This window comes from Mastigoproctus giganteus, chromosome 2, assembly GCF_048544385.1.
Source record: "Mastigoproctus giganteus isolate SK-2022 chromosome 2, ASM4854438v1, whole genome shotgun sequence".
In the NCBI taxonomy this organism is placed as follows: Eukaryota; Metazoa; Arthropoda; class Arachnida; order Uropygi; family Thelyphonidae; genus Mastigoproctus; species Mastigoproctus giganteus.
In genome coordinates, this window is record NC_143576.1 from 180,784,711 (window position 1) to 180,801,462 (window position 16,752).

A 16,752-nucleotide genomic window follows, 5' to 3' on the forward strand; every position below is an offset into this window, starting at 1 on the left:
CGTAGATTGAAAAATTTCAAGCAATACATGCCGTTATTTAACCTAACTCCCCTCTTTTGAATTAGCTTCCAAGGACAATATTCAAATTCACCTTTTCTTTTTCTCATTTCATGAATAACTGCCTTTTATACATTAATGAAAGTCATATGAATGTCCATAATGCATAATCATTATGAAGCTAAATTACAGTCTGTATGTAACTCTTTATTTACAGTGACAAAAAAGATTGTGCAGTATCTGACGAATCCTTTCATTCAGAAAGTTGGAGTTGCTTAAAACATGCTATTCGGTCATCCGGGGGCTCGGATTATCAGTTAAGGATCTTGAGTTAGGTTTTGGGGAATCATCCCAGATGTGGGAACAACGTTCCATGGTATGAGGGATTTAGGATTTGTACAGAGTCTGTAGTTGCTTAGAAGAAAAGTAAGATTTTACCTCAAGTTATAAATTTGATTGATCATTGATTTTTTACCCAAACCAATGCTTTTATTCTATAAAATTGTAAGGTTCTATTATTGCTTTATTTGATTTAGTTATTTCATTTATTTATTATAAATTATTATTATACTATAACCTCAGGGAGGAATTTTGTCAACGTCCTGTTCACAGTGATAATGGCACCATTGAGCTCATCCACGAGCCCAGCACTGAATCCTGAGGGACTCCACTAATAAATTAGTCCAAGAAGAGCAGTGTCTAATGATTACCACCCTCTGTCTTCTGCCTCTTAATCATCCCTTTATCCATAATATAGTTTATCCCCTAATAAAACACTACTCCATATACATCAGTCTTTAATGTGCAACAGTATCGATAGCTTTCTCAAATCTAAGTATATGATTTGTTTCCAGTACCTTTGATACTGCGTCATACTTGGTAATCAGATTGGTCACACAAGATTTCCCCGTAATAAATCCATGCTGCTATTTCCGTATAACTCCATTCTTGCCAAGATTATCCTGCAATTCTTCTTTAACCACTGAATCCATTATTTTCCCCTGGAACAGAGGTCAAGCTTATAGATCTGTGATTACAAACGGTAACACCATATATACAGGGTGTCTCAAAAATATTGGTACAAACGTTTAAGAGAGGTAGGTAACATCCACAGGAATGTGAATCGCATAGGAACCCATAACCGGAAACGTCACGTGAGCAGAAATGACACAAGACGGTAATTAGTGGCAAACATTTATTTGACATAGTATTAACAATGGAGTACGAGATGGATGCATTTCATGATGTTACAACAGATGCTCGGAGGTTCCACCATGAGACGCGATGCATACGTGACACCGACGCAGCATGGATTGGCAGACACGGTGGAACACACCTAGAGTTTCTTTGACAGTAGCAGCAGCGCAGACGCGTCTCGCCACGGGATTCATTTCCGTCTCCACAGTCGATTCATACACGATAGATTTGAGGGACCCCACAGAAAGAAATCAAGGCTCGATGAATCAGGTGAGCGTGGGGACCAGGCAACGGGTCCACCACGGCCAATCCATCGACGCTTAAAACGCCTGTTCAAATGGTCACGAACACAACTTCGATAATGGGCAGGCGCCCCCGTCATGTTGAAACAAAATGTTACGTCTCACATTTGCTGGAACATCGTCAAGTAACCCTGGTAGAACTTGTTCAAGAAAGATCCGATATTTAGGGGAGTTCATGCGGGATGGTAACAGGTATGGGCCGAGTAAGCAGTCACCGACCATACCTGCTCACACATTTATTGCGTAGCGATGTTGTGCCGCATGGGGGCGCACACAGTGTGGGTTGTCGTGAGCCCACACATGAGCATTGTGCTGATTAAATAAGCCTTCCCGAGTGAAATAAGCCTCATCCGTGAACAAAACATAGGCTGGAAAATTCAAGTCTTGAACACTTTCTTGGAGAAACCACTGCGCAAAAGCCACACGTGCAGCATGATCTTGGGGGAGCAGTAACTGAACCCTTTGGAGATGAAAGGGGTGTAAGGAATCGTTTTGCCTGACACGCTGTACACTGCAACGAGACACTCCTAAGGCAGAGGCAACGGCACGTGTGCTGGTAGTAGGATTATTCTGGACGGCATTCAACATACCTTTTTCAATGGCGGGAGTTCGCGTCGAACGTGGTCGGCCCGCACTACTCCTGTTACCTCTAAATGACCCATAATCGCACAAATTTTGATGCACACGCGCAAACAAACGGTGTTCCGGTACATGTCTGTCTGGGAAGCGTTCTCTATAAATTCGTTGAGCGGCTCGTCCATTGCCCTCTGCTAATCCATACACTAGGTGCTCACAGTTCGTATATCGATGCATGCTCTTCGTGCTGCGACTACTGCTTGAATGAGCAAACGAGAAATTTTCCCTCTCGCGAACTGATGAATAACGCCGTGTACCGACTTACGGTAACTTTTCCGGTTATGGGTTCCTAGTGATTCACATTCCTTTAGATGGGGGTCCAGAAAATGTACCGCCAGCAATTTACCGCCGCGTCAGTTTATCGCATTTTACCTTCTAGAAACAATGAGATGTGTTTGGTCAAATTATAAAAAAAATATTTTTTATTTAAGTTTCTGCCTTAAGCTATGATTAGCATATTTTTGGAATTCTATGAACTATGAGGGAATAGTACGGAAATAAAAAAAAAAACATGTATGGAAATATGTAATTTAATAGGAAGATTATGTATTTTAATAGTTACATGTATCACAAAAATAGTAAAAAATCCAATATTTGAACAATATAACAATTGGTTAATTTTAAACTAAACTAATTATAACATTCGGTATGTCATAGTACACTGCGAAAATTCAAAATGAATGTTTATGCAATCTTGAGTATCAATCACGTTGGGATAATTAATTACTAAGAAACTGTAATATTTACAACACAGTATGTACATTATTAATAAGAAATATTATGCGCTGTACCTCTTAGATAATCGTCAACATCATCCCGTTCGTCGTATGCACTAACAAGCCTTTTAATTCGTAAATCACAATCGTGATACTTCTTTTTTTGTTGCCCGGATCACTTCCACTTAAATATTGTTCAATGAGCATTTCGTTAATACTTTGTTCTTTTTTAATGCAATCGATAAATTTCCAAATGTTGGGATGATAAGCGGCGACTTGTTCCTCAAATCCTCTATGCCACCCTTCAACAGAATTATTCGTTCTTGGTAATCCTTCAAGAACAAGCTAGCGTACGTTCCTGCTTTCATGGGAATACTTTGGTGGTCGACGAAGATGTCGTCTGGTTGGGCGTCCAATCCATGTATCCTCGAAATAATCAACAACTTCTCGCGATTCTGGAGGAAAAACACCATTTTCACACAAATGTTCAAAAACGACCGTCACAATTGGAGTGGGCACAAATTATGACACGTTATGAAACTGACGCTAATTTAAAGCAAAATTAGCGTCAGTTTCATAACGTTGTTCGAATCCATTATTCTGAATGGAACGAAAAATTCATTGTGAAAAGTGAAAAAAAAAAAAAAAAAAACCCGTTGCGAAGCGTCAGGAAAAACTCTTCTGCAAGCATTTTCATCGCCGTCTCAAAATCTATAGTTATTGATTGCGCGGACATAGACCGTTCCAATACTTTCAGCTGCTGTAGTAGAGATACATACGTTTCCTCAGACTTGTTAGGCAATAATGCGTAAACTAATGGAAGCGATATTTTGTCCTCGAATCCATGTATCGTATACTGCTGATAAAAATGTAAGGGAACAGTTTTGAAAGTCCCATCGTCATAAAAATGTTCACTTCGGGCTAACAACTGCAAATTTATTTTCGTACTGAAAATTAACATACGATTGTCCTCGGGTCCAGAATCCAATTGTAGAAACAATTCTCCAATGCACGATGTTTTATATTCTTCTGTAAAAACTCTCTCTCTACGATGCGTTGGAAGAACTGGGCCATCAAAATTTCGATTTCTTATATTTCGGATCGTTCGTTTCCTTGAATCTACACTTGGAAGCTTAGGGGCTGCTTCTTGGCTACAGATTCTCGAAATATTTGAAATAATACTATGAGGCGTATTATTTGTTTTTTCTGCATAAGTTCGAATGGTATCAAGAAGTTGTGCTGCCTCAACTCCTGCTGCGCCTCCACAATGATTGTACTCCTTCCGTGTTTTAACGATGGTGTTATCTACCGTAGTAACTCGAGCGGCACATTTGGTTTTTCGGTAATTTTGACACTTCCAATGAATTTTTGTTTCATTTTGCCCGTCTTTATGAAATAAATGTCCACTAAACTTTCCTAGACTTAGTCTAGAAAAGTTTATCGCCGAAAGTTTAAGAACATTCATGAACAATTTATAGCCTACAAATGATCGCTAGCATATTTTATCGCCAGGCAATATCTACAATTTATATAAATTTATTGGTGATTTCAAATTGAAAATAAAGCTTTTCTATAGGTGTTATTTAAGAATTAAGTGCAGTTAAAAATGGAAGTTATATGCTAGGTATATATTTCCTAGAAATACATACGATTGCAGATGCTTTAATTTAATTTCCTGTTATTTTCCAAAATTGTAATTAGGTTGGTACCTACTTAATTCATTTAACTTAAGTGGAAGTGATCCGGGAGACAAAAAAACAGAAGTATCGCGATTGTGATGAACGAATTAAAAGACTTGTTAGTGCATACGATGAAAGGGTGATACTGTTGAATATCTAAGAGGTACAGCGCATAATATTTCTTATTAATAATTTACATACTGCGTTGTAAATATTACAGTTTCTTAGTAATTAATTATCCCAACGTGACTGTTTTTGAAGATTGCATAAACATTCATTTTGAATTTTTGCAGTGTACTATGACATACCTAATGTTATAATTAGTTTAGTTTAAAATTAACCAATTGTTATATTGTTCAAATATTGGATTTTTTACTATTTTGTGATACATGTAAATATTAAAATACATAATCTACCTATTAAATTACATATTCCCATACATGTGTTTTTTTTTTTTATTTCCGTACTATTCCCTCACAGTCCATAGAATTGCAAAAATATGCTAATCATAGCTTAAGGCAGAAACTTAAATAAAAAATAACTTTTTATGATTTGACCAAACTCATCTCATTGCTTCTAGACGGTAAAATGCGATAAACTGACGCGGCGGTAAATTTTCCTAGACTCCTTTCGATGTTACCTACCTCCCCCTAAACGTTTGTACCAATATTTTTGAGACACCCTGTATATTCAAGTACATATGGTATTACACACTATGCATCCGGCTGGACTGCGTTTTGCAATGAAAAATAAAGAACAACTAGTACAGAATGTTGAGTTTTGTTCTCTCTCTTCATGTGCTTATATGCTTGTAGTTCGAAAATGGTATTTTAAATTCCCTGTCCAGACTTTTTTCTACAGTTATGAACTAAATATCCTAGTGGACGACATAGTAGCATTTAATCTTCGTCCTTTCTGAATCAGGTAGAAGAGGCCAGAATACATGCAATTATGTGTATTCTCTGGTCTCAGGCAAGAGTGGTGTGGTTTTTCTCTTGGAAACTCTTGTTTTTAAACAGGCAAATCAACCATAAAATAGACGCAATTTATAGTCGCAATGTACTGACATTTTATAGTCTTAGTTCCTTTGGCACTTAAAGGATATTCACTTTAGGAACGAATAGTTTTATCATCAGTTTATCCTTCCCATTTAATGTGCTTCTTTGAAGGACATTAAAGAGAGCTAGCTAGTTCGTTATGTGCTGTACTGTGCATGTATTCCCTTTCCGATTTTCGTATTGTACAACTGAAAAACCCAAAAAAAACTAAATCACGGAGAAAAAGACTTTATTCTCTCAGTAAAAAATAAATAATGAGGACTTTATTTATTTTTTGCTATTACTTTTATTTTATTTTATTTTATTTGCACATTACAGAAAAGAATTCCGGTTTAACTGTACGACTATTTCATCACTGCCAGTAAAAATAATGAATGAAACTTTAAATAACAGTATGCACATAATGTCCAGACGATATATTTAAAAGTGAACACGATATTAAACAATTTAATTTTAACAGTAATAACTAAAAGCATTAACTTTTTAATGTAAAATTTAAAACTCGGTGAAATTGTAAAAATAAAAATTAAAATTAAACAATTAGAATATTTTCAATGTAATCTTGGCTAAGAAGAAAATAAACAAGCCAATTCTCTCATCCATCAGAACATTACCGCAATTTAACTGAGCATTGATGCAAATATAGCTTCTTTAACTATTTTCAGAATTCATGAAATCTCTGAAGGAATCTAAATCAAAATGGTCTTTTAAGAAATGATGAGAACTGAGTGGACTGTATTTTCCATTGTCCGTTTTATAATTAAAGAAAAATTCTTGTAATGACGTGTTTTTCTCTTATAAAATGAAAATTAAAATTCATTTTGGGAAGTACAGGGGATCCTCGTTATCCGAGGATAATTGGTTCTAGAAAATTCCACTTTAAACGGGGACCAATTTTCGTAATGTTTATTATTTAAATAATGCAACTAATGCAACAAGGCATACTAGTTTAAGAGTTTAAGATTCTATATATATATAATATCGGTGTAGATGCATCATAGGCAACTCTTAAAGAAAAGCTATGACAGTAGCGTGAAAAGCATCATTTTATCTGTATCTCATATTGTGTCATTCTTCACAATGAGTTGCCCATGTATTGCACTACCTCGAATAAGTAACGTTCATTAATAGAGAAGACTATTGCTTCTTATTGTCGGTGGCGCCACCACTCAGACAGCAACGTTCCAAAGCAAGTTTGCTTTTCATCGGTGGGTGGGCAGGTACCCTGGTATTGCAAGTGAAGCGTTACTTATTCGAAGTAGTGCAATACATGGGCAACTCGTTGTGAAGGATGAGTAGAAATGGTATATCTACACCGATATTATGTAGTAACGGTTGTTATGTACTTGTACGTAGTAAAAATGGACGAAGGATACCGAAAATGAGAAAATTATTTTATTAGACATTTTTATTATAATATGTTACACAATGTAAGGTAAAGTAAAGTTTATTGAAGTTAAACTATATTTCAGTTGTACGAATAAAGAATGAATCCAGAGGTGTTCGTGTTTTTTGTTTTTTTTTGTCTTCTTTTTTCAGATAAAATTGTGTCGTAGCATTTAGTTATGTCTTTAACTTCGCGCTTAACATTTATTACACGATCATGAAGAAGAAGACCCTTCTCACAAAAAATATTCAAGTGCTTGGTCAATTTTCTCATTTTCGGTATCCTTCGTCCATTGCAGGGGATCCTCGTAACTGCGGAGACTCGGATAATGAATACTTAGATACCGGGGACCCCCTGTAGATAACTGTTTTGGAACTTGTGAATAACATTATAAATAATCCAAATCCTTGAATAGAATGCGGTATCTTCTAACATATAAAGATATCACGTTGTATTTTGTAAGTTAAGAATGATATTTATGATATTGATTGTTAACAATTCACCTTTTCTAAGGAGGTAAATGAGGATACGAAATTGAATTTATTTCAACTTTTTTATCAGTTAAGAGGAGTGCAAAAACCAAATACGACAAGAAAATACTAATACTGTGAGAATTACCGTAGCGTAAAACGTTTACATTAAACTAGAGCTGGTAATTTTTTTTTTATGAAAACCCCAAACATGAGAGGTATTAGAACCTATAGTGCTTGGTATCGTGCTTGGGTTGGAGGTTGAGAAGACGAAAGAAGATATTTATTGACATTGGACTTGAACTTCTGTAGACTGTAATTTTCAGGAAATACGCATGAAGGAATGTTGTTCCAGAAAATAGCAGTTGAATGAATAAACGAGGAAAATGAAAAGTTGGTTCTGTGAGTTTGAAGTTGGACAGTAAATGGATGTTGGCTGGTGGCGACACGTGTTCGGACTGTTTTGAAAAAGAGAGTGGGAATTATAGAAACCAATTCGGAAGAATTAGGAGGATCTTTTTATGAAAGCTAGTTTTCTGCAGGGTTAGAGTGAAGATACAATACTATAAATATGCATGACGAATGAAAAATTATCAGTTAATTAATATCTAAATTTAGGATGGTAGAAGCTCTATTGATTAATTGATGATCAATAGTGTACAGGAAATTAATTTTTCTTTTCCTGGAATAATGAAAGATCACATTATTAATTTTTTTTTAAGATTATTACAAATTCTTCATTGTTCAACAGGTTCGAAATCCTGCCTGTGTTAGTCAAGTAGTGAATGCTAGAACTGAGCAGTGAATGTGTTTGAATTCATCATTGTTGAGCCTGCTAAATACGGTAATGTCCTTGTATTCTCTAAACTTAAACTCCTCGCACCCTAGGTTCCTGTCTCAGAGTATAAACAGAAATATGTTTATTATTACCTCTCCAAACGAGCGAAAAATAGCGAAAACACTATTGTTGTAGTGTTTTCGCCATTGGTGGCCATGGCGTGAGGACACTACTGTTGTAGAGTCCTCACGCTATGGCCGTCTTAATCGGTCTCAGTCGGCACTTGCAGGGTTGCCCTCTACAAATTGATCCGAGAATATATACTGTTTATAGACATTATATATTGATGCCTGATGGTGTTACCTGCTTCCAAAAGTGATATAAAATTTTTATTGATACTCGGTTATAATGCTACTGCAGAAAACCTCGCAATACTGGAAAAATAGTGGTAGTTTAAATTTAGTTGTAAACACCTTTTTTTTACAGAACGTCCGTATATTTCTTAACGTTTGCCCATACAATAGCATACTAAATGGCAAGCATAGAGAAAAGAACAGATGGAAGGAGGATGGTTGCACAGGTGTAGAATAACATGGTAGCAGCATACTACGCAGATTCACAATATGCGACCATCTCTCATAACCAATGGAAATGTTTCTAACATTCAGCGTTTTGCTTTAAATACGGATGCACAACGCTTTGCGAGCACTTTCTAATTCCAGAAGTAAAGAAGATGGCCCTGAAGTTGATTGCCTTGGTTTTTGTTTCTCTGGCTCTGTGGCAGCCTGCCGTTCCTACATTCAGTGACATCACAGCTATAGCTTTTTGCCATCAGTGTAGTAAGTAGTCCTGAAGAGCCCTTTCCTCCTGGTTCTCTACTTAGATGTTCAATAGATTTTTGAGATTTTTCGCTCAAAATAGTTTAAATATGAATTCGTTACTGTGCATGTGTCGGTGTTCCTATTTATCTGCATTCATATTTTTTAATTGCATTACATCGTGACGGTCTTTGAGGCTAAGCGACAAAGTTGCTATTTGTTTTTAATAATTCAGTAATGAAAGTTAATTAAAAGTTAATTAAACGAATTACACCTAACTCCACTGCTGTCTTAAAACAGAAATGAAATGAGTTTTTCTTTGGTTTCTGTCTGGGGAAAGTTGTATTTAATGCTGTCAAATGACTTCACAACAGAATACAAATTTATTTCAGAAAGGCTTAGTAAACTTGGATGTTTTAGATGGTAGGAATTTTTAAAATTACAGTCAATAAACTAATAGTTGCCTTCCAACATGTACTTAACTGTTAATTTAATTTAATTTTGAATACGTTACAATTTCGGAATTTTTAAAGTGCGTTTTACATTTTGGTGAGAGTGCAAAATAGGCGCTAGCTGTCGACGGATTTCATCCATGACACTGACATGACAGACAAACCAAACGCCTTCCTCACTCGTACAATAGTGGTCATAATCACCGTTCATCGCATCAAATGGAAAAGGGTTCTAATCTTGTTAGTGAGGCGAGGAATTTTTATGGCTTTTTTCACAATGTGGTTTAGTTAGCCGGTCTGAGGAGGCGGTTTCATGGGTTTTTCTCCCGAAAACTTGAGTTTTTCTTCTAGCAAATAGCAAACTGACGAAAGAACACGTGAAATTACAGATATAATACACTGCCGCCTCATAGCCTGGTTTCTTTGGCGATTAACAAACGCAAACACATACCCAAACATTACTAAGGGAGCATTTTTTTTTTTTTTTTTTTTTTGGCTAGCAATGATTGTTTCTGATCGGAAAGGTCAAATGAAGTGGTCTAGGTTTTATTTTCGACAATGATTGGAGGAATGTATAAAAACCTCTTCAGCCGAGGTTGCAGTCAGCCGATCTTAGGCAGAAAGAAAAAAATATTCGTGGATGAAAACGAAGTTTTTAAACGATAACACGGACGTCTCCTGAAACCGGCTAACCACAATACCAAATGGATGCGGGAAGGAAGAAAGAAAAAAAAAAGTTTTGTACAAAATTCCCTCAATCTTTCAAAATCGGTAATGCGGCAGCGTATTCAGTGATATGGTAGATGAAAGATCACAGCTTTTCTTTTCTTTTTTTTTTTCGAGAATGTTTAACTTATTTTAAAATTCTATGCATGCTTTAGGTTTACTGGAAAGGATCAGAACTCAGCGGACGGTTGCTCTTATTTTTGTTTTCAAAAGAAAAGAAATAATCATTTTATGGTATAAAATCAGTGAAGTAAGAATTAAAATTATTATGACGGCTAACAACCCTTAACAGTGGAGGAAGCAATATACAGACCAGAGCGACTTTCCCACTGTTTCTTCAAAAACGAAACTTTATTTTCAAAAAATGGAAATAAATAAATAAAAAAAAATTATAATAATATTCATTTTAAAAATAAGCAAGCTACGTCACGTATGGGATTACCAGAGGATGACATTTGTACATTTCAATTAGCCATTTAATGAAGTTTTCTGGACTAGAGCACACAGTGATGTGCGAAACGGAAACTGAGGCTAATTTTTGAGTTCGTCTAAGGTAGCACTTCTTCAAACTCTGTACATGTACGGCCAATCAGTACACAGCTCTAGCTACAAATACCAACGCTACTTGAGGCCTGTCACAAGAAAAGGAATGGCATGTTATCCGATGCCGTTAAGGATTAATGTCCAGTCTAACCAATAATTTCGATAACACGTCCTTTTTGGTACCGGTTTTGCTTAAGTTCTTTTTGTTACCGGTATTGCTTAAGCGTTTTGTTATTTTTACAGTAATGATCGTAAACAATTTCGATTACTACGATTAATGCGCTCCTGTGTTTCAACGTTAAAAACGTATTTACTGGCGTCATTCTAAAACTATTGTAACGAAAAACCGTCACAAAAACTTATTCTAGTTTAACTTTATTTTCTACTGCTTTAAATTTAATGACATTTTTCACGGATTTTCGTCTTAGATCTATACTAAATAAAAAACTCTCAAACTGCATTAATTTTTCCAGAATAGTGGAGAACATACTTATAAACACGTAATCACTGAAACTTTCTCACCTTTTTCTCTGGCAGTAATACACCTCCCAAGGTTTTCGCACTACTCTGATTCAAGCCCGCGAACTTTGGTTTGCCAGGCAGGCACTTTACCCACCTGACTAGCCAGGGCGGACATTTTCTCACCTAATAAACGTGATAATGTGGACGAATTGCATGTCGTTGGAAAGCTAAGAAATTTAGAAACAGAAATATTAAGGTTTTAAGATACAAAAAAAAAACTTTCGGAAAGTGAGAAATGCGTTAATTCGAAAACGCATCTGGTTTCAAGTCAACTGGCGTTTTCAGATTGAATGTAATTTTTTTTTTCTTTACAAATAAATTGTGAGGCTGGTAAAGAGTTGTGATATTTATGAAAACATTCTTCCACTTGGACATTTCATCAGATCCTTCGATGAATATTACACGTAATGGAACAACTATAGATGGTGTATTTAGTCGTGAACTCTTCAAAGAAAAAATTATATATCCTACTTTGGTCATCATAGACCAATACTTTCAGTAACCGATATGTAAATACGGAGGATGCGGAAAGGTCAGGGATTAACCACCGCATATCCTCGGAGCAATATGGGCTTAGTTGCTAATGCTCCTAAAAACCAAATAAACAAACAACAACAACAACAACAACAACCGATATGTAATTATTATTAATAAAATAAAAACACTGTTATATTATTATCCATGAATTTTATTAATATCTGAAAATTTAAACGTTTTTTAACGCCTGCCGATGACTCTTAAATGTAAAACACATTAAATATGCACGCGGCAGGACACATTTTGTACCTAGCACAGATTTTTTTCTTCTGATTTATTTGTTTTATTTTCGCTTATAAGAGGGATGTTGATACGTTTTCGGCCTATAAAAAAAATAATAAGGCAATCTAATTATATGCTTAGCTTAATCGACATATTCGCTTTTCAACTTCACACACTTTCTACAATGATCTTCCAGCATTTAAAAAAAAAAAAAAAAGTAAAGTGCAGCCATTATCAACCCACTGCAGGATGGATGCCTCCCCAACAATTCATGCTGAGGGAAATGGACCATAATCTGCCACGCTGATCCAGTGCGGGTTGGTAGATCGACCGTATTCAGCAGTTAGGGGTTTGAACCCCGGTCTACTCAAAGAGCGTGTGCTACTGCACTCCCGCTCTTGACCACTCGGCTACGGAGGTACCTTCTAGCATTTGTTAACCTCTCAAACAGAATTGGAAAGACTGCTCCCAAAAACAGGTTTCTGTTGCTCGTATAACGTCATCATTTTATGCTAATTTTATACCCTTGTTTTGAGATTTCGGAAGAGATATTAGTAGCCGAGTGCAAAATCTAGTGAATACGGGGATTATGTAAAAGCCGGATGCCCAGTTCAACCAATTTGGCATGTTTCATGTGTTGCGTGTAAACAAAATAAGCACTCCTCGGGTGAGCTTTACTGCATTGAGTTTTGTCCAAAAGTGATGAATAACATCACTTTCATTTTACTCTTTTTCAGGTAGTCAATAAACAAAATCCTTTCCTTGTGCTATGTTACTTGACTGTTGTTCCTTGTTAATGGCTGTTACCTTTTTTACCTTTTCTTTATTATTTTTTTTTCATTCTACTTTTTTTTACTATTGCTCTCGTGAACAATTATTGTAAACCTTTGTAACAGCAGCTTTTCTCAATGCACTAAGTCCTACAGTAAGTGCAATTCTTGCTATACTTATCTCTGTGATGAAAAGATCCAAGAACGAAGGATATTTTCTGTGTGGATACATAGAAAATATTGTCATAAATGCGAATTTCTCTTGAACAAGCGAAGTATACACAAATCCCTCGTGTATAGCACTTTTAGTACAATCACCGTGCTCCCCACAATCTGTGGAAAAGACTTGAGTTCGAATCCCGTCAATGACGCGGTGTTTTTCATAAAGTGGCTGAGTTAGTCGGTCTCGGGCAAGGGTATCATGGTTTTTTCTCCCGAAAACTCCGGTTTTTCGTCCAGCAAATCTACTAAAGAACATACTCAATTTAGAGGCATAATTATATACGCAATATGGCTTTCGTTTTTAATGGATATAAAACCCTACAACAGCAAACACAAACCTGAATGAGATGAAACAAAATATGTATTATAAAAACAATGTTATTTACGTATGTATATATTTTTTTCACGTTTTCCTTGAATATATCTGCTTTGAATTTTTAATTTTTATATAATATTTCGTTTTTTCATACTTTCATTCCACTTTATTATTAAATTTAATAATTCTATAATTATTTAAACATTCATTAGATACTGTATGATACTTGTCACGCTTTACGACTTTTCTTCCCTTTTCGACATTTTTTACATTCCTTTTATTTCCGTACAACTTCTTACACGTAAATCTAACTTTCTACGTATCGTTAATAAATCGTTTGTACTCTCTTCACACTACATGAAACAGTTTTTCAGTATTCGTCTAAACTTTTACGCCTATGTTCTTTTCGATTTGTCATAACGCTGATTTGATTAATCAAAATCCATTCAACGCTTCCTGAACTTTTCACATTCGTAACCCCTTCAATTTTCATTGTCATGGTGTAGTTTGTTATTGTCCAAAATTTTGTTATTTCTACTTTCAGACCTGATGAGGAGATCCCGATGAATCTTGAAACGTCTCCGGTTGTGCTTTAAATGTTTTATTTATATTCCAATGTAACGGTTTCAATAAAAAAAAATTACTTAAAATTAATTGCTTGATTCTGTAATGTTTCTTCAATTTAAGAAGTTCTCTGCCTGGGGTAAATAAATAATTAATTCAGAGCGAGTTTAATTCCAATTAGAATTACTATGAAAACATGAATGCTAATCAACAATATTTCCAAATGCAGATTATTAATTATATTTCATATTTGTATTAAGCGATCAGTCGCTTGATATATTATGTGTGATGCTCACATATTAAATAACTATTCATTTTTATTAGGTCTATTAGAAGAAGACAGAATTAAGTTTGTCGAGTGTCTAGACAAAGAGTTTTATAAAGGAGTAAGTAAACATTAATTTTGTTGCTTATTTATTTATTCATTTATTTTTTTTATGAAAACCCCAAACACGAGAGGTATTAGAACCTACAGTACTTAGTATCGCGCTTGGGTTGGAGGTTGAGAAGACGAAAGAAGATATTTGTTGACATTGGACTTGAACTTCTGTAGATTGTAATTTTCAGGAAATACGTATGAAGGAAAGTTGTTCCAGAAAATGGCAGTTGAATGAATAAACGAGGAAGATGAAAGTTGGTTCTGTGAGTTGGAAGTTGGACAGTAAATGGATGTTGGCTAGTGGCGGCACGTGTTCGCACTGTTTTGAAAGAGAGAGACCTGGAATTATAGATGCCAATTCAGAAGAACAGTGCCCATGGAAGTATCTGTAGAAAAGGCATGCAAACAAAAACAATACGTCTATAAGACAGCGAGTGGAGAGACTCTGTTACAGATGACCCATTAATTAACCTAACTGCCGTCTTCTGAATGGAATCTAGAAGCCTGAGAGATATTTTGGGGGCACCACCCTAGATCTGGGAACAATATTCCATGGTAGGGTGGATTTGCGATTTGTACAGAGTGAATAGCAGTTTTGGAAAAAAATAACGGCGAGAGGGAAAGAGAAAACCAAGTTTTTTGGATGCAGAGGAAGTAATATTTGTAATGTGTTTGTGCTGAGAGAGATTAGAAGTCAGGGTAATCCCTAAAAGAGATATATCATCTTGCCTAGAAATCCTAGTGTCACCACAGATAAGCATGGTCGTTACTTGTTGCATAAGCCACATGTGTTTGATCTCCTGCCTTAGGTCTGTGTACTGCCTGATCTTTTCCTCGTTGGTTTTCTTGAGGTTACCAGTATTGGGTACCGCTATGACACTCAGATAGGTAGCATTGTTATTATTATACACTATATATTATTATTATTATTATTGCTCTTATATTATTTCTCCCTGATTAGGGGAGTGAACTCCGTGACAGTTACTGCTACCAAGTACACAGGGTGGTTGTAATGTCTGGTGTTACTTTTGGTCGAGGAAATCTCTGCCAATCCTACAGGTGTTCAGGATTGCGACTTTCTGGAGTTCCTTGTAGGTGTTCTCTGGGAGACCTATTGCTGCTAGGCTGCTGTGTAGAGTCTTTGGCACCATACCGGTGGTTGACACGATGATCGGGTTGGTTGTTACTTGTTGCATATGCCACATCTCCTTGACCTCATATCTTAGATTCGTGTACTTCCTGATTTTTCCCCAAAGGTTTTCTGCAGGTTGCCAGTGTTAGGAACTTCTATGTCAATCAGATAGGTAGCCTTTTCTTTCTTGTCCACAAGGGTTATGTCCGGTCTGTTGTGTGGGATTGTCCTATCCGATATTATGGCGTGGTCCCTGTACAGCTTGTGGGTCGGGGTCTCTACTACTGCCTGGGGTTCGTACTTGTACGGTACACTTTCTTCGATCAACTGGTATTTCCTTGCTAACTTCTGATGTATTATCCTGGCTACCTGGTCGTGTCTATGAGTGTACACAGTCTGGGTAATCACCTTGCATCCCACGGTGATGTGCTGGATCGTTTCTGAGGCAAGTTGGCATCGTCGACATGTATCATGTAACATTCCTGGCTCCATGGCGATGTATTTTCTGTAGTTCCTGGTTTTCATTACCTGATCTTGGATGGCGAGTATGAATCCTTCAGTCTCGGGCAAGAGCGTCCCGCTCGTGAGCCATGCATTGGAAGCAATTTTATCTATATGACCCTGATGGAAATCATTGTAGTGTCTGCCATGGAGTGTCTTCTCTGGCAATCTTTGTTTTCTTTTTTTTTGGTAGTTATTGGCGCATCGGCTTCTGTGGCCATAGTGCACCTCCCAACGTTTTTTGCAGTACTTTGATCCAAGCCTGAGGCGGGATTCGAACCCGCGACCTTTGGGTTGCCAGGCAGGTGCTTTGCTCACCCGGCTAGCCCGGTCGGCGCCAATCTTTCTAGTTTCATTTGTACTTCCTACTTGGAGAGGGACTCATTGCTTAGGTTGAGTGGGGTATACCGTTTGTCTATCCTCCTTATGGCCCGGTGGAGTGTCTCTCCATGGCAGCTCTCGGGTGGTGTTGCTGGCTCTTGGTAATCATTGTCCTTGTCTTTCTCATGATATCCTCCAGCTCGGTGTTAGTTCAATCTACGATCCAGAAAGAGTATGTTAGCAATGGGACTGCATATGTGGTTATGGCTTTAACTGTGTTCCCCACGTTCAGCTTTGTTTTCAGCAGGCTTCTGAGTCTCTGATGGTATTTTTCTGTCAGGCAGGCCTTAATTTTCTTGGGCTGTAACTGCTGAACCTGCATCATCACCAAGTATTTGTAGGCCTCTCCCTCTGCCATGGCTTCGATCTCTTTACCACTCTACAGCTGGTCGTTTCGGTTGACTAATTTTCCCAGACGCAATCCGTTGGTCTTGCATTTGTCTAGAC

At 36.7% G+C, this 16,752-nt stretch overlaps 1 protein-coding gene across 1 annotated transcript in view; it reads left to right on the forward strand.

Annotated features, from left to right (window-relative positions):
• Window positions 1-8,934: 8,934 nt before the first annotated feature.
• Window positions 8,935-16,752, forward strand: part of LOC150089801 (uncharacterized) — a 35,284-nt gene continuing 27,466 nt past the window's right edge. Inside the window, exons 1-2 of the mRNA XM_090368821.1 lie at window positions 8,935-9,059; window positions 14,237-14,298. Of these exons, the coding sequence (XP_090224947.1) occupies window positions 8,954-9,059; window positions 14,237-14,298 (168 nt within the window). The 5' untranslated portion in view covers window positions 8,935-8,953. The remainder of the gene's footprint in view (window positions 9,060-14,236; window positions 14,299-16,752) is intronic.